General features: G+C 49.3%; 1 protein-coding gene across 1 annotated transcript in view; it reads right to left on the bottom strand.

The window, feature by feature from the left end:
• Positions 1–24,973, bottom strand: part of PITPNM2 (phosphatidylinositol transfer protein membrane associated 2) — a 252,399-nt gene that overhangs the window by 74,097 nt on the left and 153,329 nt on the right. Inside the window, exon 4 of the mRNA XM_031948474.1 lies at positions 6,627–6,800. Coding sequence (XP_031804334.1) covers positions 6,627–6,704 — 78 coding nt within the window. The 5' untranslated portion in view covers positions 6,705–6,800. The remainder of the gene's footprint in view (positions 1–6,626; positions 6,801–24,973) is intronic.

Here is a 24,973-nt window from a genome sequence, read left to right as displayed (position 1 = left end):
TTTTATAGAACAATAATATTCAATTACTTGTTCAGCCATTCCCCAGTTGATGGGCATCCACTCCTTCTCCAATTCTTTGTTACCACAAAAAGAGCCGCTACAAACATTTTTGCACATGTGGATCCTTTCCATTCCTATTATGATTTCCTTGGGATACAGACCCAGTAATGGCACTGCTGGGTCAAAGAGTATACAGTTTGATAGCCCTTTGGGCGCAGTTCCAGATTGCTCTCCAGAATGGTGGGATCCACCAATAATGCATTAATGCCACCCCCCTCCATGTTTCCTGTGACCCAACCCTCTCTTCCTTTCTGCTTCCCCCTCTTCTCTTTCCTTTCTCTTCTCCTCCCTCCCCATTCTTTCTCCTTCCTTTCTCTTCCATCCTCTCTTCACTCCCTGTCCAATCTCTCCTCTCCTCCTTCTCTTCTTTACCCCCTCCTCTCTTATCCTCCTCCCTCATTTCAGCTTCATCCTCACCTCTTTCTCCCATCAGTTCCCCTGCTCTTGGTGCATCTATTCACCATTCCTCCCTTTATACTTATACTCTTCTCCATTCTCCTCCATCTCTTCCTCTTCTCTGTCTGCTGATCCAATCTTCACAATCCAGTGGGAAAACGAGCTCACTATCTTTCCCCAAATCCTTCCCTCTTCCTTATTTCCCTATTTCTATACCACTATCTTCCTAGAAACTTCCTCGAAACTCCTTGAGGAGGCATTTAAAATCTTCCCCTCCCTGAATCTACACTGTCACCAAGTTTTTCTGGTTCTCTGTTCTATATGACACTATTCTGACAAGTAATAACTCCCAAAGCAGCCCATTCCTTCTACTGGAACTGCTGATTTTTTCATTCATACAGCTAACATCTGTTTCCCTCCAATGTCTACCCCATGGATCTTAAAGAACTGTGGTTTAGTGGGAAGAGGACAGGATTTGTCCTTAACAGAGTCCTAGATTCAAATCCATGCTCAGGCACTTTCCCAGCCATGTGACCCTTGGCAAGCCACTTCACTTAAGCTTTGGTTTCTTCAACTGTAAAATGGGGATAATAATACCTGAAGCACCTACCTTGAGGATCATATGCAACTGACATATCTAAACCCTAAACTTTAAGGCACTATATAAATGGAAGCACTCCTTCTGCAATTAAGCCCAAACCTTCTTCCACAAAACAGCTCGATAACTATTTTAAAGAATCCATAAAATCCAACCCTTGGGCCAGCTGCTTCCACTGATACTTGTATAACTGATTTGGGTCCCTGTCAGGGGTATGGATGAACTGATACAAATCCACCTATTGATAAGAAAGTCAACTCAAAGAAGGCAACATGACTGAGAAGGGCCAATATGGTATTGTCTCTACCCTAGAGTCTCCTATTCATTAGACCTGAGACTTTTAGATGAAAGACTCTGCCTCAGTTTCTCATTTGCCAAACACAGATAATAATTCCTATACTGCCTCCTTTAGCAGGGTTACACGATGTAATGTAGAACATGCTGGGCTTTCTGGAGTCAGAGAGACTTGGATTCAAATCTTACCACAAAGACTTAATTTCAATTCAACTCAACGATTTTTATTAAGCACCTAATATGTGCCAGACACTGTTATGTTTGGGGAGACAAAACCAAAAGCGAACCCTTCCTGCCCTCAAGATGCATAAAATCTAAACTAAGAGACCTAAGAGTAATACGAACATTCAAATCAACTACAAAAGACCTCTGGAGGAAGCTAAGATCCTATCGACTCTAGAGAAAGAACTGATATGTGGAAGTATGTATTATATTATTCCCTATACAGAACTTTACCAAATATTGGCCTTCTCTAATGTAGAGTTAGGACGCAGACTACTCGAAACTTAAAATGTAACCAAAAAATTTAATTAAAAAAAGATTTGAAAGGTTATTTGAAATTTTAAAATATAGATGTTTCTTATTAAAGTTCAAAGTAAATAGTTTTATATTATGCATATATTCCTTGAGTCAATTTTTGAACTCAGTAAAAGCTTTCATCAACCCTGCTCAGTGATTGGAAGGAATCTGTAACCTTATAATCATCCAAAGAACTTGATGTGACAGCTTGCATGTGACTCCACAAGAAAAGTTTAACAGAAATAGAATGGGTGAGTAAGGTAGTCAAGCAAGAGGACTCTCTCTACTGATCAACTAGCATGAGCAAGAGTCATCTAGAAAGTGACATTAATTAATGCATAATGACAGGATACCCTGTCTTCTTAAAGTTAAAATGAAAAATTCTATTATAAAAATACATAAAAATAGGTAAGTGCAAAAGAAATATAAACTTTCCAATTATATACATACATACATCTATCTATCTATCTATATCTTTTTAGCATTTATACTTCTGAAGTTATTAAATCTAAAACCACACTAAGACTGTTGGGACACCCTGTGTATGTGCACATGTATCTGTGTATGTACATGTACACGTATGTACATCCAAAAGTCAATCCCTAATAGATAAGTGGTTAAAATATATGAACAGACAATTCCCAAAAAAGGAATTATAAATGAATAACAACACTGTGAAAGAGTGCTCCAAATCAATAATAAGACAAACATAAATCAATCAAGTTTTCACTGCACACCGAACAAAATGACCAACAATGGAAACAGCCAATATTGCAGAGGTGATGACAAGATATGCACACTTGTATGCTGAGGTGGAACTGTAAACTGGCCTGATATGTAGCAGGCATTTAAGAAATGCCTGTTAATTGATTAATCTGACGCTATAAAATGACCAAGTTTGATCCAAAGGAGAGAGACAAGGAGAGAGATGAGCAGGCTATTCACCTTGCCCTAGCCTTCTGACAGTCAAGGGGTATGGAAAACAGCATTTAGTCCCTGCCCCTACCCTTCTCCCCCCTTTCAGGCCCTCCCTCACCCCCCCACTCCCACACAGAGGGAGAATGTACAGGGATCATGCCCATTTTACAGATTTTACCCAAGGAGGAAAGATTCAAATCTGAGTTTTTCTGATTTCGAAGTCCAGATGCTGCTGACCTCCCCGTGCTGGCTGCTTGCTAATAACCCCTCTGACAAATGAAGGCCATGGGAGAGAAAGTGATCCCCCAGAGAAGACTCTCAGGGCCGGGTACAGCCCACTCAGGTGCTGCTCGTCACACGGAACAAAGGTAGGCTATAAACAGCAGAAATGTTCCCCGCAGAAAAAGATGATATTGAAAGAGTCCTAAATCTAATCAAAGACAGCAGGAAATACAATTCACTGTCTCTAGGCAAGTCTTGGGTACACCGAGATGATGGCTATAATGGGAAATTAGCCCATTAAGGGCTGGGACTTAAGTGACAGTTAAAGGGGGGTGAGGAGGGAAGCACGCGGAGATATCTCCCCCAGAGAGGTCAGGGCTGGAACACAATTCACAGTGGGATGGCCAGGCCCGGGAAAGTGGGCAGAGAGCCGCGGGCAGGAGCCTGCTGATGTGGCCAGGCTCCCGTGGGCAGGGACTGAGGAGAAGTGAATCTGGTTACAGTGGAGAATGAGTGTTCCGTGCCCTGGGAGCTGGGGCTGAATCATCTCCCGACAAGTGCCCGAAGCTGAGCCTGATGATGCAGATCTGAACCCGGAGACTGCGGCGGCCGAGCCTGGTGCATCCCTCGGGTCTGGGGGTTCTGAGATGTCGAGGGCTAAAGCCCAGTGGGAGTCTGTGCTGGGTCAGCAGCACATGGTCCTCCCAGGGACTGCCTGTGGGGGAGCAACCAGCTCAGGCACAAATGGAGCTCATCAGTCTGGGACAGGAGCAGAGACTAAGTAGCCGTGCTCCCAGTCTGGGCAATTCTCACAAATGGGGGGATGTTGGGTAGGGGACATATATGGGGAGCTAAGGTCCCTACAGTTAAACATTCCCAAGCACTGGATCCGGGGGAGCCGAATCTGCCCGTGATGAAGAGAGAACAATTCCCCCGTGGTAGAGCGTAAATGTTCCACGTTCCTTTCGCCATTTTTACTGGACAGGGAGTGGAAGTTTAGTCTCATGGAAGGAGAGAACGGTGCGGATCTAGCTAAAATGGAAGGCTCTTCCTTCCCCAGTGAGGGGCAGAGGAGCCAACGTCTCCATGGGATGGGGACACCATGTTCCTTGCACACACAGGGGCCCTACCAGATCAAACGTTCTCAGTCCCATGGTGGAGGGCTCCTGTTTTTAAGCCGCCGTTACAGACAGCTCTCGGCGGCCTTGGGAGCGACGGAGTCAAACGAGGACCCCCATAGCTAGCAAACAAGGCCTCTGAAAGGTCTGTGAACCACAGAGGGGACCGGTCCAGGCCTGGGGAGGCGGGCCTTCCCATCCCTGCTTTGGCCTTCCTGCATCTTGGGAAGCAGCCGGTGGGAGCAGCCTTCCTCTCTCTCCCTTCCCTTGTTCTTGGCCAACTACGTGCTAAGGGCTCGGGGTCACTCCTCCCAGCTCCTCTTCGGGAAACAACTGGGGCCCAGGAGGGTGGGGCAAGGCCCTTGGACTTGGAGACAGAGGTGTCCTGGGCACCAGGCCTGCCTCTGGCATGGGAGCAGTTAACCGAGTTTGCCATCAGCAGCACCGGGCCCGTCGGCTCTCATTTCCCGGCTCGCTCTGCTAATGAGATTTCCCGGTAGCTCTGGGAAGGGCAGCAGCGTGGGCGCCTCTGGCCATAAGTGCCCTTGATTGAAGAAGCCATATTCCAGAGACCCACAGAGCCAGGAAATGGCAGGGCTCAGCGAGGTCCAGGGAGGGAGGGAGCCCAAGGCCTGGGGAAATCAGACACTCACTTCTCAGACTAGGAAGAACTAAGGCAATCTGCTATGTAATGGAGAGAATGCTGGACTTGGGAGGCAGAAAGACCAGGCTTCAAAACCTGCCTCAGATATTACCTTGTGGCTCTGGCCAAGTCACGGCATTTCAGTTTGCTCATCTGTAAAATGGGGTGTGTGTGGGGGGGCTATTCAGTGTTTCTAAGGAGACTTTTCTCCCATCATCCTCTAAACAGTCACTTCCAGAGAGCAGATTCCATTAGAGCTTGGGGGAAATGGAAAGGGAACAGGAAGGAGAGAAGATTGTGGGAAGGGGGCAGGAAAGGAGTTGCTCCCAGGACGATAGAAACAATCTAACTGGAGGTACGGCCTTCAATGTCCAAAGGCAGGGGAGAGGGTGAGATCAGCTCCAAAGTTCCTCATCATCTGTGGGAGCCTGGAGAAGTTTGGGAAGGAGGGAAGCGAGTGTCCAAGAGGAAAGAGGCGGCGACAGCTGCTTTGGATGCGTGTGTCTGGCTGTCAGGACAAGAAGAACTCAGGCCGACTCCGTGTGGACCCAGAGGATGTGGCCAGGAACAATGAAGAGACATGATAAAGGGGCAAAAGAGAATCCCCCTGGGTTGGGAGAGGCGTAGACTGTATTCTTGGCCATGCAAGGGACGGAGGTCTGTCTGGCCTGGTTTAGTGAGTGATGCTATCATGGGTGGGCAGAGTGGGATGTCAACATCCCCAGGAGGGACACAGCAAGAACCATCACTGGTGGTACCCCAAGAGTCACCACAGCACTGGATCCCACCCTGAGCACTGTTTCTGGCATACAGTAAGTGCTTAATAAATGTCTTTTAACTAATCTGACACCTTCAAAAAACTGGGGGCCTCTCCCTGCTCTGTACCTTGGCTCAGGCCCCCTGGAAGTACTTTATAAAGGCTTGCTCTAGGCTCTGGCTCTATTCCAAGGACAGGACTGAGCTCAAAGGACATCCGAGTTCACCCTCCCCCTTTGACATGTGAGGAAACTGAGGGCAACACTTGCCCGAGATCACTCAGGAAATCAGGGAGAATGGCAGGATTTGAATACAGGCCTTCTGCTTCCAAAGCCCTCAAACCTCCCACTGAACCAAAAGTTTTCCAAGAAAGCACAGGCTCCTGGGAAGTAACGGCCTTGATAATGAAAGGACTGAATCACACAGTCTGGGAGTAACAGCTTCAGCAGTAAATCGATTTTTGTGGGGATCCAGCCTCTGCCTCAATGTCCCCAAATTAAACACACGTGGGTCCTTTAATTTTAACTCCAACTGACCACATGGGATTTAATATAAGTCCTTAAGGAAGCAAACAAGGATTCTGGAAGTGGTCAGGAATCCTTAGGAAAAAGGGTTTAGAGACGAGGAGCTGGGATTGAATCAGTTTAGGACCTACGTGGAGAAGATACAGAATCTGCAAAATGAGACCAGATGTCCTTTTCAGTTCCAGCTCCAACACCCTTCACCTGCAGCCACACTATACTTGCAGTAGCTGCTGCTTCCTAGGGTGTTTGGGAGAACTGAATGAGATAATGGAAAGCCTGGGGGGACCTCAAAAAGCCAGACTGTAATGGTGAAAAAAATGCCCTCCCCCCATGCAGAGCAGCACCTGCCATAACCTATGAGAACCCCGACTGTCCAAGTCACCAAGTCGGAATGCATCAGAGCCCTGCATCCCACGGCTTCCTCCCCCTGAGGCGAGCTCTTTCTCCCCTCCCTCTTGTCAGGGAAGCAGCAATCCCTGCCCTGGGACTCCCCAGGGTCCCAATCACGGCTCTCAGGTTGGAGACGATGTCCGTCCTCAGCCTTTGGAGACAGGCCCTGCCTTGGGTGGGTCACCTACCTGTATCATGTACAGCTGGGCGATGCGATACTCCTCCACGCTCATGGGAAGAGGAATGCGATATTCCTTTATAAGCATCTTGAAGTCCGAGCCTTCCCGTCTCAAGGGAACTGCAACCTGGGGACTTCGCGTGAAGACTTCTTAAAGAATCACAACGGAATTCATCGAGGACTCCTGGGCAGGGGAAAAAAAGACCAGGATCATTGTTGGATCTGGAGGCAGATGGGAGACACTGGTTGGTGGCAGTGGAAAAACAATCCCTAAGCAAGTTAAGCAACTTTTTTGTCTCAATTTCTCCAACAAACTACTCCAATCTAATAAAAATGTATTAAATGCTCACCCCATGTCAGTCGTGGTGCTAAAAACTGGAAAAGACAGTGTGACACAGTGAACAGGAAATTCAAAAATCTTGGGTGCCAGTTAAGCATTTAAGATATTTATTAGTTGTATGAAATCTGGGCATCTCATTTAACCTGTTACTCCAAGGCTACTCTTTAGGAGGATGGGGGGCAAAGCAGGTACCAACTGGCACTGGTAAAAGGAGCTTCTTCACCTGGAAGTTCCCTGAGCTAGGAGAACCAAGGGCGGTTGTGCTTGGGGCTGATTCAACTGACAAAAAAAAAAAAGAATATTACATCTCCACGCAGTTTTGGGGGGAAATGGTCTATTTAGACCACTGTTTTCCATGCTACAGGGAACTTCCATGGGAGGGAACTAGCGTATCAATCCGTGGTCAGCCTGCTCTCTTAGGGTGTTGCCTGAGGCACAGAGAAGTTGGAGCCAGTGAGCCTGAGGGGTAGGTCTCCAGCCCAGGTCTTTCCAAAGCTAAGGCGGCAAGCTCTGCAGCCCTTAATCATCCTCCAGAGAGGAGGGAAAGGAGGAGGACATAAACACATAAACAGATAAGTAGAAGCAGGATTAGTTGAAGAGAATCCCAGAAGGAAGGGAGATCAGGAAAGGAGATCCAATATGAGCTATACTTTAAAAGAAGGAACTTCAAAGCAGCACAGATAAAGAAGTGGCATTCCAGACATGGGGATCACTGGGAGGCAGGGACTACAAAGCCAAACTGGTTCAGGGAAACAGCAAGGAAGCAGGAGAAACGAATCCTAGATACCCAAATCTCAAGGCAACCAAGTCCAACTTCCATCTTGCCTCTGCCATCTATTAAACATTATGTCTTAATGAGAAAGCCTATAGGAGCGCTATGGCCTATTAGGAAGCTCGGAGCTCTGGGGAAGCACACATGTGGAGATAACTTGAGGAAAAATCAACAGACGCAGAAACAAAAGCAAGGCTGCCTTGGCTGTTCATTAGAAACCTCCAGTGCAGAAAGAAGAAAAAAGATGATGAGTTTGGGGATATATAGATTCTAAGCCAAGCACAGAGATGCAATATCGTCATGAAGGGAAGCTTCAATTATTTGGACACCTCCTGTTGTTTTCCCTGTGTGCTAAAAGCAAGATAAGGATGACTAGGAGAGGAAACTCCCAAGTGAGAAAATTCCCCCTACCAATACAAATCAATCAGCATCTTCTCTGCAAATCATAGCTGTAGGAGTCTGTGATGTTTTTTTTTTTTTTTTTTTAAATTCTGGTAACTGTATTTCAACAAAATTGTTTTCCTTATTCATTTTATCTTTTTCGTGTGTATTTTGTTTTTGCATGTAAAAGCAAAAATCTTCCTGAGAAAGGGGCCCCTGACATAAAAAATGACAAGGAGAGTTGCCTAGAGCAGGATTTCGAAAAATTTTTCCTCTCATGATCCCTTTTCATTTGAGAACTATTTTTGTAACCCAGGGTATGTTGATATATCAAAGAGGTATACAAATCAAACATTTATTGATAATTAATCAGAGTATTCCTATATTTTTGCCCACCTGCATTTTTGATTTCCTTCACAAGCTAATTGTACAATATTTCAGAGTCTGATTCTTTTTGTACAGCAAAATAACGGTTTGATCATGTATACTTATTGTGTATCTAATTTATATTTTAATGTATTTAACATCTACTGGTCATCCTGCCATCTGGGGGAGGGGGTGGGGAGTAAGAGGTGAAAAATTGGAACAAGAGGTTTGGCAATTGTTAATGCTGTAAAGTTACCCATGCATATATCCTGTAAATAAAAGGCTATTAAATAAAAAAAAAGATAATTAATCAGAATAATATCATAATGATATATTAGTAATCTATTAATAAGAGTAATAGTAATATAATGATAATAAATCATTTCACAATCCCATATTCAGTCATATGACCTCTACAACCCACAGTTAAAGCTTTGGCTTAGAGTCCTGAAGTAGTATAATAATAATAATAACATAGCACTTTACAAAATGCTTTATAATGAGTATCTCATTTGAACCTCAAAATAGTCCTTGGAGAAAGATACTATTATTATCTCCTTTCTACAGATATGGCAACGAAAGTTAACAAAGTTCTCCAGGGTCGCACAGCTACTCAGCATCTAAGGTTAGATTAATACATAGGTTTTCTTCCCTGTGGTCCAGCCCTCTCTGCAATGCCCAGTGAGGATCACAGAGTCAGTGTGTGTCAGAGATAAGACCAGAACCCAGGTTTTGCTGACGCTGAGAAGGATCAGCTCTGTCCAGGACATGCTGCTATTCTGCCAAAACCAAAGCTTTCTTTTTAAAATCCACCCATTCAACAGAAGAAGAATATTTTAATTTGCAAAGCTGCGGGAAGGAGAAGCGAGAATTGTCATCCTCGTTTCCCAGGTTAGGAAAGTGATGTTCCAAGAGGCACAAGTAAGAAATTTTGCCACAGTCCATCAGCTGGTAAAGTGTCCCAGTTGGCATGTGAAGCCAAGTGCCCTGCCCAGGGCTCCTTCCCCAACAAGGGGCATCTGGGAAGAAGGGGAGTCAAAGAAAGAAGGTGCAAATTCCCAAGGAGTGGTTTCACGGCTAAAAATGGCAAATGCTTTTCTCCAGTTTTCCTACATCCTTCCACCCTGTCGATGTGTGTTGGAACAGGTAAATAATGGCTTTGCACAAGCTCAGCTTTCTCTCCAGGAAGGAAGGCTGCCAAGACAAGCATAATTATTCGGATTGGATTCACAGCCCAATGTCTTGGCCACGGGCACAGGGAAGGAGAGAGCGAGAAGGGCAGAGCTCAGAGGGGTCAAAGAACAAGATGCCCGCCCAGGCTAATTTTAGGGCAGAACCTGCCTGCCTTTGGCGGGGGGCAAAGCTCCTTTGTGGTTATGGGGCAGGCTCCCATGCCTTGGGGTTCTCAGTCCATAAAAGGGATAATGACACTGTTCTCCCAGAGATCTGTGGGTAATAATGGATAAACAGCTGGCCCCAGAGCCAGCCCAACTAGTAGAGTCATGAGCCTCCAATACATGGAAGCTGGGTGAACCCCAACTCCCCAATGATCTGAGCAACTCAGCAAAAGCTCCAAGGGGGAGATCTGTCTTGGAATACAATGTCTTCATAAGGGAGATCCTGGTACCAAGAAATCAAAGGAGCCCTAAAATGGTCTGAATAAGAAACATTATTCAGCACCTGATGTGTGCTCAATCTCACCACAGGCGGGAATCTTTTTCAGACCCTCCTCAGTGGCAATGAGCATTCTCTGATTCAGTCCCTCTAGCTTATTTGCAAGTTGTCTCTTTCATTAGAAGGCCATCCCCTGGGGGCAGCCACTGCCTCTTGCCTTTCTTAGTATGCCCGGCACATAACGTGCCCTTCCTTTCTTCCTCCCTTCCTCCTTCCCTTCTTTCCTTTTTTTCTTTTCTCCCTCCTTGCATTCCTTCTCCCCTTTCCCTTTCTCCCTTCTTCCTTTCTCTTTACCTCCCTCTCTCCCTTTGTTCCCGACTTTACACTATGAAATCAATGAGAACACAGACCGTCTTTTGCCTTTCTTTGTAGTCCCATCACTTAGCCCAATGCCTGGCACACAGTAGGTGTTTAATCCTGCTTGTTCACTCTGTGCCAGGAGCTTTGTCAGGAATTCAAAAACAAATGGAAGAGTTCTTACCCTCAGGAAGTTTATATTCTATTAGGGAAAAGACAGAGGACAACATGGACATATATATTATAATAATGAGAGCACAAGTACAAAGCTTTGGGGGGAGAGGGAAAGGTAAGCATCAGTCATTGGGGATCATCAGTCAAGGGCCCACGAAAGAGGCTGATCTGAGCTTTGAAGGAAGGAAGGGATGGTGAGAGGTGGAGGTGAGAAGGGAGCTAGCTGTCCTAGGCTTGCACAAATATGGGAGGAGAAGCATCACATAATCTTAGAAGCCAATTAGTCCAACTTTCTTCATTTTAGAGAACAGGAAACTGAGGCTCAGTGGGTGACCTTGACCAAGGTCATAGGTAACAAGACCAAAATTTGAAACCAGGTCCTGAGTCCAGCTGGGGGATGACAGCTGCCTTCAAGCCTTTTAAGGACTGCAGGTGGAGGGGTGGTTCTGGTTCTGCTCAGTGCAGGAGGGCAGGGTAGGAGCATGGGAGTGGGGGGATGAGGAACCACAAAGAAGGCAGGTGAGCTAATGCGGGAAAAAGCTTGCTCAGAATGGAAGCTGGCCCCCCTGGGGAGTGGCGGCCTTGGAAGCTGGGGGGCTCCCCAGCAGGGGCTGCTCCCACAGTCGCCTCTGTCTGTTCTGTTCCAGGGAGGGCTCTTTCAGGACTGAGCAGAAAGCCGTTTCAGTGCCTTTAACAATCAGTGCTCTGTACCTCAAAGGAAGGATTGAGAAATTCGGGCTGGAGCAATCAGGAAGGGCTTCAGAGAAATGGAAAATGTGAGCCAGGCCCTGTCCTTGGGCAAACACAGATTCTTAAGCTGGGGGATGACCTGAATTTGGGGCATTCCTGGATGTGAAAGGCCTGGGGTTGGGCCAGAATGGGCATTCAGCTGGGGGTCTGTCACTGAGGGCTGCACCTCAGAGCTCCCTTCGATCACAGAGGAGCAGGGGCTGGATCCCGAAAGGCAGAGAGCTAAGCTGCCAGCCCCGCCAGCCCTGCCAGGCCGGAGACCTGGACTGGCCAGTCCTGGTGACCGCTGGTCAGTGTAAGACAGTGGTTATCCACCCTGGAGGCCACAGCCAAGGCAGCAGGGAGCCTGGGGCTGCAGGGGCAGGCAGTAAAAACTTTCCAGACATCTTTTGTGGCTGTTTTCCTTTTTTGCTAGATTCAGGGTCAGAGTACGAGTCATGACATGGGGCCCGATGGAGCTGTGAAAATGCCCTTTACAGCTGGGGCCCCAGCCGTGCTTCGGCAGGTTCTCTGTGTTAGCCAACAACGAAATAATCTAATAGGGAGCTCGCTGGCTGCTTGGAAAAGAGATTTGGGAAAGGGAGGCAGGATAGGCTGGGGGAGGTCGGGAATATATGGTCAGGAGAGGCAGAGCCTCCTACCCCCAAACCATCCATGCTCCTTCTGAGGGGAACCGCCATGAATCTGCCAAAATTCAAGAGGCTTTGGGTTTGTCAAAGGGCTAGGCTCCTGCTCCCATGGATGAGGAGGAGGAAGAGGAAGAGCAAGCAATGGGGACCTTGGAAAATTCAGACAATATAATTATGTGTTGAAAGGGTGAGAGAGTCGGATATTTCTTCTCTGTCCCTACGGGGGCACAATGGATCAGATGGATTGTGTGTTAAGATCTACCACAGAAAGAGCTCTCTGGACATGTTCTGAAAGGAGGGGAACTAGAGTTGTCCCAGCAGAAAGGTCTCGGGGGCGCCTCTCCCCCCACCATTCACTCCTGCTCTCAGAGCTCTGCTCTAGCAAATCCTGAGGTGGAAGGAGAATCTTGCCAATGGCTGGTTCTGGCCCTGGGTGCACCTGGCTGTGTGCCCCTGGGCACCTCGGAGGGTCTGATCTTAGGAATCCCAAGAACTAAGAGATGAGTTGCCAATCTGCATGAGTGGATGGAGCTTCCATACCAGAAGTTCCCCATTCCTAACACAAGCACACGGGTATAGGCCACAAAATATTCAGATTTTCCTTCAAAGCCAGCAAAGACCATTCCCAGCCATCTCACCTGAGCCTCCCAATAAACCAGTGCACGTACACGGTGTTCTTGTGTTATTCCCCCCATTTGCCTAAAGGGAAAACTGAGGCAAAGAATCCCTCGAGATCACTCGCTCAGAAGCATTGGCAAGTGACCTCTGAACTCGGGTCTTCCTGACCCACGAGTCTCGAACTCTATGCGCTCCTTACCATGTCACCCTCTCACTCAAAGAGGAACTTGGTGATCTCCTAGTTGATTAATTAATTTACACATTTAACAATTAATAGAAACAAAGCACCTACTATGTGCCAGCATAGTGTCGAGCACACAGTAGGTGATTAATATTACTGACTCACTGCCAAACACCATTAGGGGAAACTGAGACCCCAGAGAAGGGAAGGTACTTCTAAGGGAATCCCATTCATTTCCCAGAGGAATCCACCTCATAGACACCTTTGCCTGAACAAACACATCCTGGGGATGAACGTGAAGGCCCGTGATTGATCTTGGAGACACAGGGACGTTTGTTGCTCCCCAACCATCTGAGTTAAAGCCTCTGATCACGGGGCCTGGATGACTCTGTGTGTGTGTGTGGGGGGGCAGAAACCCCCCTCTCCTTTCTCCCAGCACCTACAGGGACAAGGCCAGAGGGAGTTACAGCCGGCGCTGAGCCCGGGCCCTCGGAACAGCAGCTCCGGGGCCGGGACCCACCTGGTGGGACCCCCAAAAGGCTTTTCTGGGCCAGGCTCCAGAGCAGCGGGGAAAGAATAACCGGGAGCCAATTCTGCCCCTACTCTAAAGCCTCGGCTAGCTTCTGGCCGGGGCCTCCCACCGGAGAGAAGTAATCCCAGGCAGGGGAGAAGGGCCAAGGGCCGCCCGGCAGAGGGGGCAGGGGCCGGGGGCATCCAGGGCTCAGTCCCAGGCCGCTGCGGGACCCCAAGGAAGTCATTGCCGGGCGCCCGAGAGCCGGGGCCGGGGGGACCCGCAGAGGGAAGGCAGCCAGTCCCACCCCTCGGAATCAGAGGGGAGGGGGGGAGATGGCGCAGGGGCCGCTTTAACATAGAAACCCCCGCTGAAACCCGGGCAGGTGAGCAGCCGGTCACAATAAGAATAAGGCTCCGAGCGAGCGGAGGAAGCACAGGGGGACTGACTTTACAGGACTTAATCTTCATTCCATTATTAGACTCGCTCCGGCTTTGACGTCACTGATCGAATTTGGGAGCGAGGCGCTGCTGCTCGGAGCTGCTGCTCGGAGCCAGTGGGGGATGGGGCGGGCCCGGCTCACGATGCTCTGGCCTGATATGGTCCCCAGGACAATACGCCTCGGGCTGGCGGGGGAGGCGGGAGGGACACGCTCGCTATCTGCTCTGGGGGAGGCAGGAAGGGACACTTAGAAGAATGGATCTGGAACAGGAGGGACTGGGAGGCCCCCCAGCCCTCGCTCTCTGTGGAAGGGCCGGGAGGGTGCCCAGCAGCCCCCCATACACAACCCTGCCCTCCCCCTTTGTGCCTCAGTCTCTTCAAAAACCAGGGATGCTAAAGTAAAACCGACATGTTCTGAGCAGGAGCCCTAGTCCCCTCCCATTGTCACCCCCCTCACCAAAACCGCAGGAGCCGAGACTGGCTTTGCTGCCCCCACATTCCCTGGGGTCTCTTATGCACAAGAACAACATGGAGTCCCGGCCAGGGCAGCGTGGGGAAAGGGCACCTGGGTGAGCCTGGAGGCTCAAAGCCTCGGAGCCAAAACTTAGCAGCTTCTGTGACTTGGGACAGATATCCCAATGACTAATAATCGCCAGCATTTCTACAGTACCCGCAATGAGCTTTGCAAACATGGATCCTCCACACGCCCGTAACTGCTATCACTACCTTCGTTTTACAGATGAGGAAGTTGAGGCAGACAGAACTTGCTCATTAGAAAGTGTCTGAGGCTGAATTCAAACCCGGCTTTTCCCCCACTAGCAGGAACAGCACCAAGAGGCCGCCACCGGCGCCCATGGGCTGCTCCTCGGGAAGTTTTATGAAGTCTGTCAGAGCAGGGACCTGGATCCAAATCCAGTTGCTGACACTTCCTTTCTGTGTGACTATGGGCAAGTCCTTTTCACCTTGAAGCCTCGATTTCCTGTCTTTAAAATGGGGATGAGAACCCCGACCTTACCTACATCATGGGGCTTTAGCTAGGAACGAGAGTGGATAAAAAAGTGAGTTGGAAGGTCTTACATAAGCCTTTACCATCACCTCGATTATTCCTGAGAGGAGGCAGAGGGTGGCACCTGCCCTCAAACCCTGCTTCTGACACAGCCTTGTCCCCCAGGGTAAATCACTGACTTTGATTCTCTGAGCCCAGTTTCCTCCTGTCACAGTGAGGGGCTGACGCGCGTCCCACCCCCTGTAATGTAGCTGAGAGGCTCAGCTGAGACCCCGTGAACAAGAGTGCTAACGGATTATCAGGCTCATCATCATCATCAGAGCTAACAGTTCTACAGCACCTACTATGTGCCGGGCGCTGTGCTAAGCATTTTACATATCTTATTTGTGCCTCAAAACAACCCCGGAGAGATGGGTGCTCTTGTTATCCACATTTAACAGATGAGGAAACTGAGGCAAAACAGGCTAAGTGACCGGCCCAAAGTTACACGGCTATGAAATGACTGAGGCTGAATTGGACCTTGGATGTTCCTGAATCAAGCCCACTGCAGCACCCTAACTCCTGGCAGAGATCCTATGATCTCTCCAAGCCTCATTTTACAGAAAGGGAAACTGAGGCTGGAGTCAGGCCATTAATCAAACACATCCCCCAGCACAGTAGCCGCTCTCTATGGTGGTTTTGTGGCCACACGTAATGTTGTTGAGTTTGGGGGGGGACCTCGCTTTTTCTTGAAGCCGCCTGAACTTTCTCCTTCCAAGGCAATCTGTCCAGGCAGCAGGAAAGGGGTTAAAGAACAGGCTTCGAGTCAGGATTCACACCCAGCTCCCGGCACATCCTGAGGGCAGGATCCTGGGTAGATTTCTTAACTTCTCAGTGCCCCTCAGGCACTACATGTGTGTGTGTGTGTGTAACTATAAATAGATACAGACTCACAGATATATAAATGCACAGAGTCACAGATGAGTTGCGATTTGCACTTGTGGATGGGGCTTTCACACTGGGTGTCCCAGGCCTGATGGGCACAGGGCTGCCCATGGGAGACTGTTACCCCAGGCCTAACATCCCTGTGCAACCACCCCTACGGCCATACACCCCCACGGGGAATTAAGGATTCCAAGCCCGCCTCCCCTGCCAGGCTCCCAGAGAGAGCCTGACGGCGGGAGGAAGGAACAAACCAATCTGGCCACAGGGCCGCTCATCTGGAGAAACCAGCCGTCACCCGCGACCTGCGGTGGAGACGCTCAGCATCCCTCGGGCCCGGCGGTTTCCTCAAAACTTCCGTTAAATAGATTAGGCTTCCAGCTCTCCGAGATAATGGGCTAAACAATGCAGCTGCCGGCTGTGGGGACTGGGAGCCATTTCCCCATAGAAACAGGGACAAAGAGAGGTCACCATCAATGAGCTGGGAGTGGGAACAGTCTCTCCTTCTAACCCAGGCAAGATGAGGTCGAGGGTTAGGGGGTGGGGTTGAGGAAGGAGCTGATGAATCCAGAACCTTATCCACTTCTAAGAAAGAGAACGATTCAATTCATTTCAACCCATTTTACAACTGAGGAAACTGAGGCAAACCAAATCCAAGTCCCACAGCTAAGGTGCAGTGGAGAGAGCACTAGGCTCAATCCAGTCTTAAAACACACAGGATGGATAGTCACTTAAGCTGCGTGCCTCAGTTTCCTCATCTGTCAAATGAGCTGAAGAAGGGAATGGCAAAACCGCTCCAGTGTCTTTGCCAAGAAAACCCCAAATGGGGTCATGGAGAGTGGGAAGTGATCAGAAAACACTGAAGAGCAGCACAGTATCAGAGCCCACATGTGAACTCAGAGCTTTCTGATTTGGGGTCCAGAGCTGCCCCTTGCATCCCCCAGCTGCCTCTAAAAAATAAAAAATCAGGCGATTTTAAGCCGCATTAAGAGATGCAGAGGGCTGACAATTTTGCTGTTCTGTGTGTGATCGAACCACATCTTCTGTACTGTGATGTGCACGATGTGGACAAGAAGGGCGGGCGCTGAGGGGGCAGCAGTCCAGCCTGGAGTTCCTGCCCTCAGAAAACCTACTGAAGGAACTTGGAAGGCTCAGCCTGGAGGAGAGAGGACTAATTAATGGGGACGTGAGGGCTGTCATGTGGAAGGGAGATCAGATTAGTTCTGCTTGGTCTCGGAGGGCAGAATGAGGGGCAGGCGGAGGCCAGCGGAGGGAGGCAGAGATGGGATCCAGGGATGGAGAGCCAGCTCTAAGGGGAACGGACGTCTGCCTGAGGAACTGCGCTGCCCCCTCACCGGAGGGCGTTAAAGAAAAGGAAAAGGGGTGTCCGGAGAGGTGCCCGCTGAGTCGGAGACTGTGTGAGGCCCAAGGGTCAGAAACATCTTGAAATGGCCTCAGAAAACAGGTCTTAACTGCAGGGACCCCACAGGGGCCCAAGGGAACTCCCCTGCTGTGGGTACCACTAGACTGAGAAAGGGAAAGAGAGAGGGAAGGGGAAGAGAAGGAGAAAGAGAAAAAAGAATGAGGAGAAAAAGAAAGAAAGAGAAGGAGAAAGGAGAAATAAAGAGGAGAAAGAGGAGAAAAAAGGAAAAGGAGAAAGAGAGAAGGAAAAAGAAAAGAAAAAGGAAGATGAGAACAAAGGAGAGAAAGAAAAGAAGGAGAGAAGGAGAAGACACAGAGGGAAGAGAGGCAGAGAAAGGCAGGCAAAGAGGGGAAGAGAGACAGAGAGAGAGGCAAAAGAGAGGGAGGAGAGAGGAAGAGGAAGGAGGAGAGGGAGAGGGAGGAATACTCTAGTGGTACAGCCAAAAGCCAAGCCTCCATAGCACGGTGGCTGGACGAGATTCAGGAACTGGAGAGAAACCTGCTTCCATCCATCTCGATCGTGCCGAACCCAAACCCGTCTTGTGTTAGTGTCTCATTAATAAACCATTGGCCAGATTGAATTTGGAGCCTGCTGGGCCAACACAAACTGGTTTGGTTTCCAGGCTGAAACGTACTTGGCATTTAGAATCCTGCTGTACAGGAAGGCGGCTGCCGCCACGGGCCATGGGGAGCCAGGAGAGACCACGGCCCCCTCCCTGACCCCATGAGGGGCCAAGCGGTCTCCTGTCCCTCACCCCCCCCCCCGCTGGCCCTCAGGGCAGCACCCCTGCAGCTCCCTCCCTCGCAGGGTCCCCGGGCTGGAAGAGACCTTAAGGGGCAGCTCGCCCCACACTGGGATTCTCTAGCTGAGGAAACCGAAGCTCAGAGAGGGGAGTGTCTTGACCAGGACACACAGGAGGCAGCAGCAGAGCTGGGTCTGAGCCCAAGGGTCCAGATTCCTCTGAACCGCACCCAATCCTTAGCCTAACATTTAAAGCCTTCCATGATCTGGTTTCAATTTACAATTTCTAGCCGGTTTCATTCCGTTCTACTTCCAGAAAACTGGACTGTTCGCTGGCCCCTGAGCTCATCCTTTCTAATAATGGTAGAGGAGCTGTCTGACATCCCTTGGGACCGTTGGGAAGGGAATGGGAACAAGCATTTTATATAGCACCTACTATGTGTCAGGCACCTTGCTGAATCCTTAACAAATCTTACCTCGTCTGATCCTCACAAAGACCCTACAGGGGGATGTTATCATTATTTCCATTTTAAAGATGGAAAAATAAAGGCTGAGAAAAAATAAAGGGTTATGGGATGCATCCATCTATCTGGGGCAGGATTAGAATTCAGGTCTTCTTGACTGTAGAGCAAAACACTTCACCTATTTATGCCACTTAGATGATTGCATTTAGCCATCTTAATCCCAGACCCTGGCTAAGGTAAGGGTCCTCTGTATTTGTCAGGGGGGAGGGGGCAGGGGCCACGACCTGATCACCAGGGACACAAAGAAGCGCTAAAGAGAAGTCAGGTCAATCAGTCAATCAATCATCAATTCTTATTAAGCACGGACTCTATGTCAGACACTGTTCTAAGCACCAGAGACACAAAAAGAGGGAGAGCCCTCAAGGAACTTACAATCAAACAGGGGAGGCAGCAAACAAATATACACAAAGTCCAGATACACGAGACAAATAGGATTACAGTTAACAGAGGGAGGCAAATAGGATTACAGTTAACAGAGGGAGGTGCCGGGACCTCAGCCTTTGGACTCCCAACTTAAAATTCTTTCCCCATTTGTCACTTACTAGCTGTGTGACCTCCCATAAATCCTCCTGCCTCTTTAGACCGGAGAATAAGGATGATTTTTTTTAAGACTTAAATTTTCCCTCCCAACATGATTCATAAAGCAATGTGTATTAAAATAAATAAATTAAAAATAAAAATAAAACCTAAAAAAGCTTTTTAAGAAGTCAGAGGGAGTGGCAGCCAGATGAGGCAGACCTGGAGTCAGGACCCAAGTTTAAGTCCAACCTCAGATACTTAGCAGGCATGTGGATCCTGAACAAATGGAACTTGTCCGCCTCAGTTCTCTCATCTATAAAATGGGCATAATTAATAGCATTCACTTCAAAGGGTTACCGTAAGGATGAGACAAGATGGCACTGAGCTTGCAATTAGGAAGACTTCTTTATGAGTTCAGCTCCAGCTTCAGACACTTTCTAGTTGTGTGACTGAGCACATCACTTCACTCTCTCTGCTCGGTTCCTCATCTGTAAAATGGGCTGCAGAAGGAAATGGCGAACTATTCCAGTATCTTTGCCAAGAAACCCCCAATGGGGTCACATACAAATGAACAACCGTCACCTCCGGCAGCCATGTGAACAGCAAATGCTTAGTCAGAGGGGAGACAACAGTAGCTCTGCTCATTGGACATGTCCAACTGGCTGGATACAGAAATGTCTAATTCAATATGTTCCCTCAAATCCAATTCAATTTCTCTGTTACCATCGGGGGCAACAAACGCCGTTCTTCCGGGCACCCAAGCCTGGGCCAGCCTTGGCTCCCTCCCCTCAGCCAGCTCTCTGTGAGTCTCTGGGCCACTGCCATCACCTCTCACCCGGACTGAAGCAAGAGCCAGCACCTGGGTAACCCCTGCTCACAGATCCACCCACATAAATCTATCTGCTATTTCTCACACATCACAGGTGGCAACTGAAAGCTCTTCCTCCTCACCTCCTGCCTCTGGTCTCCTTTCCTTCAAGCCTCTGCTCAAACTACAGACTCCTGCAGTCCCCCTTAAGGCTAGAGACCTAGAGACTCTCTTCTCTTTACTTGTATATCTGCATTACAACTTTTTTTTTTTTTTAAACCAAGTAGCTCCATTCATTAGAATGTCAGTTCTTTGAGGACTGGCTCATGGTTTTTCTTGTAGATTAAACAGAAAGCAAGAACAGTTAGGGACACTAGTTCTTTACAAAGATTCCAAAGCTATTTCATTGGATACAATCAATCACCTCCTTCCCAGCCCAGCAACCCCACCAACAACCAAGAGGATGGCGGAGCTTTATCGCCTCAAAAGGCCGGTCAGGTCCAGGAGGACCCAGCTTCACCTCCGCCAAAGCTTTTTCAAAGATGGGTCACTGGTTTGGTACACAGTCCAGATTGTTGTGTAAGTGAATTGGGGCTCACAAAATGATTTATCGCGAGTCAATGTTTGATTTGTATGCCTATTTTATATATTCACCTGGGGTCATGCAAAAATTTGACTGAAAAGGGGTTGAGAGTGGAAAAAGTTTTAAAAGTCCTGGTCTAATTATTGTTCAGTAAGAAATGACCAGCAGGAGGATTTCAGAAAGGCCTGGAGAGACTGACAGGAACTGATGCTCAGTGAGATGAGCAGGACCAGGAGATCATTATATACTTCAACAACAATACTATATGATGATCAATTCTGATGGACGTGGCCCTCTCCAGCAATAAGATGAACTAAATCAGCTCCAATAGAGCAGTAATGAACTGAACCAGCTACGCCCAGAGAAAGAACTCTGGGAGATGAGTGTGAAGCATTCCCAATCCCTCTATTTTTGTCCGCCTGCATTTTTGATTTCCTTCACAGGCTAATTGTACACTATTTCAAAGTCCGACTCTTTATACAGCAAAATAACTGTATGGGCATGTATACTTATATTGTATTTAACTCATACTTTAACATATTTAACATGTATGAGACTATCTGCCATCTGGGGGAGGGGTAGGGAGAAGGAGGGGAAAAGTTGGAACAAAAGGTTTTGCAATTATCAATGCTGTAAAATTACCCATGCATATAACTTGTAAATAAGTGTGGAGCCTCCCCCCATTGGAAGGAAGTTCCCTAGGGACTCAGACCAGATCTGGCTCCCGACACTAGCTAATGATCTTGGGCCTCCTGGAGTTTCAGTAATTTCCTAGGACTTTTCTGCTAAATCTTAATCTGGAAGGAGTTTTCTTCCACTTAGGTGGAAGAAGCTTAGGCGTTCCCCACACTAACAACTCCAAATACTCCCATGTTCGCAACAATCCCCTAACATATTTATTCAGCTCTTACTGGGTGTGAGGTGCCGTGCTGGGGAATGGGGATGCACAAAGAGAAAAATGGGCCAATCCCAAACTTGGAGAGATGTGGCCACTTTGGACACTTGAGAAGGTTTCCTCTGAAGACCCTGATCAAGACCCACCTCTCAGCCACTGCACAAGTTCAGATTAAATTTCAACATGATTCATGTTCTTAGTTACCAGATCCAAAAGCCTTCTTCACTCCCCACCCTCTCTGCACGAGCACCCACCCTTCCTTGATAATCTCTTCCTTTAAGGTTTTTGGGATACCACCCTTGCCCTTCCCATCCCTCATTCTCCTACTACCTCTGATTGCTCCTGCTTTGTCTCCTTCATGGTGTGTCCTGGGCTCTGTCCTGGTTCTTTTCTTCTCCCTCCATATGACTTCACTTGTTAGTTCAGTCATCTCCCATAGGCCTCCTCGGCCTCCAATAAACTTAATTGCTGTCTCTACAGACAATACACAGACCTGGCTAACCCACCCCAGTCTCACTGCTGACCTCCAGTCTTAAGCCTCCAACTGCCTTTGAGACCTCTCAGACTAGATGACCAGCAGACTTGCCTCAACCTCAATTTGTCCAACATGGAACTCGTCATCTTTCCTCTCTAAATCTCCCACCCCCAACTCCCCTTCTACTGCAGGGAATCATCCTCTTATCTCTCACCCCCATGTTCAATTGGTTGCCAAGATTTAACTTTTGCAAAATCTTCCAAATCACCCCCTTCTCTACTGCCCCTGCCCCTGCTCTGCTGCAAACCCTCATCACCTCACACCTGGACTCCCGCAAGACCTGCTCAAGGACTGCCTGCTTCTGAGCTCTTCCCCCTCTCATCCAGCCTACATTTAAGTCCCAAAATGATTTTCCTATAGTGCAAATCCAATTATGTCACCCACCCTACTCAATATACTCTGGTGGCTCCCTCTGACCGCCACAATCAAATTCATAATCCTCTATTCAAGATGCTTTGTAATCTCCCTTTCCTACCTCCCCATCTCTGCCCCTGGCTTCCTTTAAACCCCTGTTAAAACTTGTCCTGCTACAGGAAGCCTTCCCTGACCCCTCTTAATCCTAGGGCCTTCCTATCTGTCCTGGAGAAGACTTTTCATTTGATGATTTGCTTATTGTTTCCCCCACTAGATTGGGAGCTCCTTGAGGGCAGAGAGTTTACCTCCTTGTGTATCCCCAGGGCTTGACATAGTGCCTGGTACACAGTAAGTGCTTCCTAAGTGCTTCTGATCCATCTCCTCTGTATCCCATACAGAGCTTGCTTTGTGTTTATTTGTTTGCATGCCGTTTCCCCCATGAGATCGAAAACTCCTTGAAAGTAAGGACTGGCTTTTGCCTTGTTTATATCCTCAATGCTCAGCCCGGGCAATGGCACATAGTAGGCACTTAATGTTTTTTTGATTTATATGAGATACTTAAGAAAAAAATACTTAACACAGTGCCTAAAATGCAGTAGGTGCTCTATAAATGCTTATTCCACAGCCTCTTCCCTCCCATTCATTTTCATTAGTGACTTTTCATACCTGGAGGTTCCCAACACGAATAAAGTCATAAATCCTGTACATCAAAATCTGTCATTCTTATTGGGCTCTAAAATTCACAAAACCCTTTCTAGACATCAGGGAAGCAGGGTGGAGTAGTGACTAGAGCCAGCACAGGGTCTGGAGTCACAAAGACCTGGGTTCAAATTCTGTCCGAGGCACTAGGAGCTGGGCGACCCTGGGGAGTTACTTGGCTGCCCTGTACCTTGGTTTCCCCACATGTACATTGATAGGATTGGATGTGGTGGCCTCTGGAGCCCCTCTTTCAGTCCGTGACCCTACAGGCCCGTGACTTTCTGTCATCTAAGTGGCAGGAAGCACAGCTGGGGAAGTAAGCCGAGCACTTTGGATCAAGGAGAGCGGCATTCAGATCCCGCTCTGGACGCTCAACCTTTGTGCCCAGCCTCGTCAGCGGGACTCCAGCACTTCCCAGCCGCCTCCTAGCTATAGATCGATGCTCCTGTAGCCAGGATAGGAGGCTTCCGACAACTGTGTGAAGCTAAGAGTGAGAGACAAAGCAGCCCGGAAGGAGCCACAGTGGTGGGAGCCAGAGTCCACCCCAGCCGGTCCAAGCCTGAGGTCGGCTCTCCAGCCCCCCTCATTGCCCTCGGCTGTGGCATCTCGGGGAGGCTGGCAGCGCCAGGAAGTGCGTGGGCACCCATGTGTGAGGATGCGGGAAAGGCTGGCTCGTGGGGCGCAGGCCCCTCCCCTCCAGCCAGAAACCCTGTGAGCCCCCCAGCCGGAACGCCGTCACCTCTGCGCTCCCGAACCTCTCTGGGTCTGGGAAGGATTAATGGGGCAGTGACAAGCAAGGGCGGTGGATGGTTTCCAAGCCTCTTAATGGTCTCTGAAGATCAGCTCCAAGCTCACCTTCTCGCTTGCGCCCTTGGCAGGAGCCACAACTCTAAGAGCTGCTTCCAAACCGCCTCTTGTGCAGCCATGAGGATGCTCCAGCATCCCCGGCTCAGAGGTGGCTGGGCCCCAAAGCCAGGCCGACTGCTCCGGGCTTCCCAGGCCCACCCCGGAGGCTGGGGCTCTCAGGAGAGGATGACGGGAGTGGGAAAACAAAGCAAGATCCTTGCCGGGATTCCTCTCTCTGCAGAGATTTTTGTTTTTGCTGAGGCAGTTGGGGTTCAGTGACTTGCCCAGGATCACACAGCCAGGAAGGGTTGTGTCTGGGAGATCTGAATTCAGGTCCTCCTGACTCCAGGGCTGGTTCTCTATCTGCTGTGCCCCCCAGTTGCCCCCCTGGGAAAGGCACTTTGTACCCCTGAGACTCGGTTTCCTTATTTGTGAGACGCAGGGATCTATGCTGCCCGACAGCTGGGGGTTGTGACCCCCGACTCCTGGCATGGGGAGTTTGCTTCTGCCCGGATCCCGGCCTCCCGTGTCCCCAGCTGAGTGTATGTAACAGGAAGGGGGACACCCGAGCAACTGGGACGTACCCTGGGCTAGGAGACGGGGACACACTACAAGCGGAGTCCCTGCCCTCAGGCAGCCGCCTTCTGCTGGGGAAACCTCACAGAAAAGGAGGCGGGAAGTGGGAGGGGGGCGGGGAGAAGAGGCCCCTGGAAGGAGGGGGCGCCTCACACTCAAGCCCACGGCTCTGGCTGCGTTAGCGCGGGGGAATTTATTGTGAAAGGCACGACATGCCCTCCATCGGTCACTGAACACCATTACTGAGGCCTGCTCGGAGCCAGGCCCTGCACCAACCACAGGGCATTCAGAGAGAGGCGCAAAGGCTTCAGTCAGGAGAACACCTAGCATCTAACTGGCGGCCCCCCCAGCCCAACCCTCCGTGGCTGAGGCAAAAGTCGGCTTATTGGGGACAGCAGCAAGGGGCAGGGAGGGGGGTTGGGAGCGGGCCAAGCTTTCCTCAGGGCTCCCCTTGGCTTGGGGCAGCCCTCAGATGCGCGACCTTGCTCGGCTGACAGCCCCCTCTTCTCCCAGAGTTCACCTTCCCCATCGCTTTGCTGGTCCCTCAGAGTCTCCGCCTGACCCTGAGGCTCCCCACAAGTCCTGGTGAAGATTCAGAGTGAATTTGTTCTGAGTAGGAGGGGGCATCCCTGGGGTCCCACCTTCCAGCGCAGCCCCTTTATTTTAGGAGGGTCCCGGGACAGGAGAGACGGATCTACGATTCCCTATGTGCTCCCACTACCTCTCCGGCCAGATACCCTATCGAGGGGGGGGGGGGTAGCTCTGTGGGTTGGGTTCTGTGGAAAGGAAGCAG

This window comes from Sarcophilus harrisii, chromosome 1, assembly GCF_902635505.1.
Source record: "Sarcophilus harrisii chromosome 1, mSarHar1.11, whole genome shotgun sequence".
In the NCBI taxonomy this organism is placed as follows: Eukaryota; Metazoa; Chordata; class Mammalia; order Dasyuromorphia; family Dasyuridae; genus Sarcophilus; species Sarcophilus harrisii.
The sequence above is the reverse complement of the archived record's forward strand: the minus strand, read 5'-3'. Positions and strand labels throughout refer to the sequence as shown.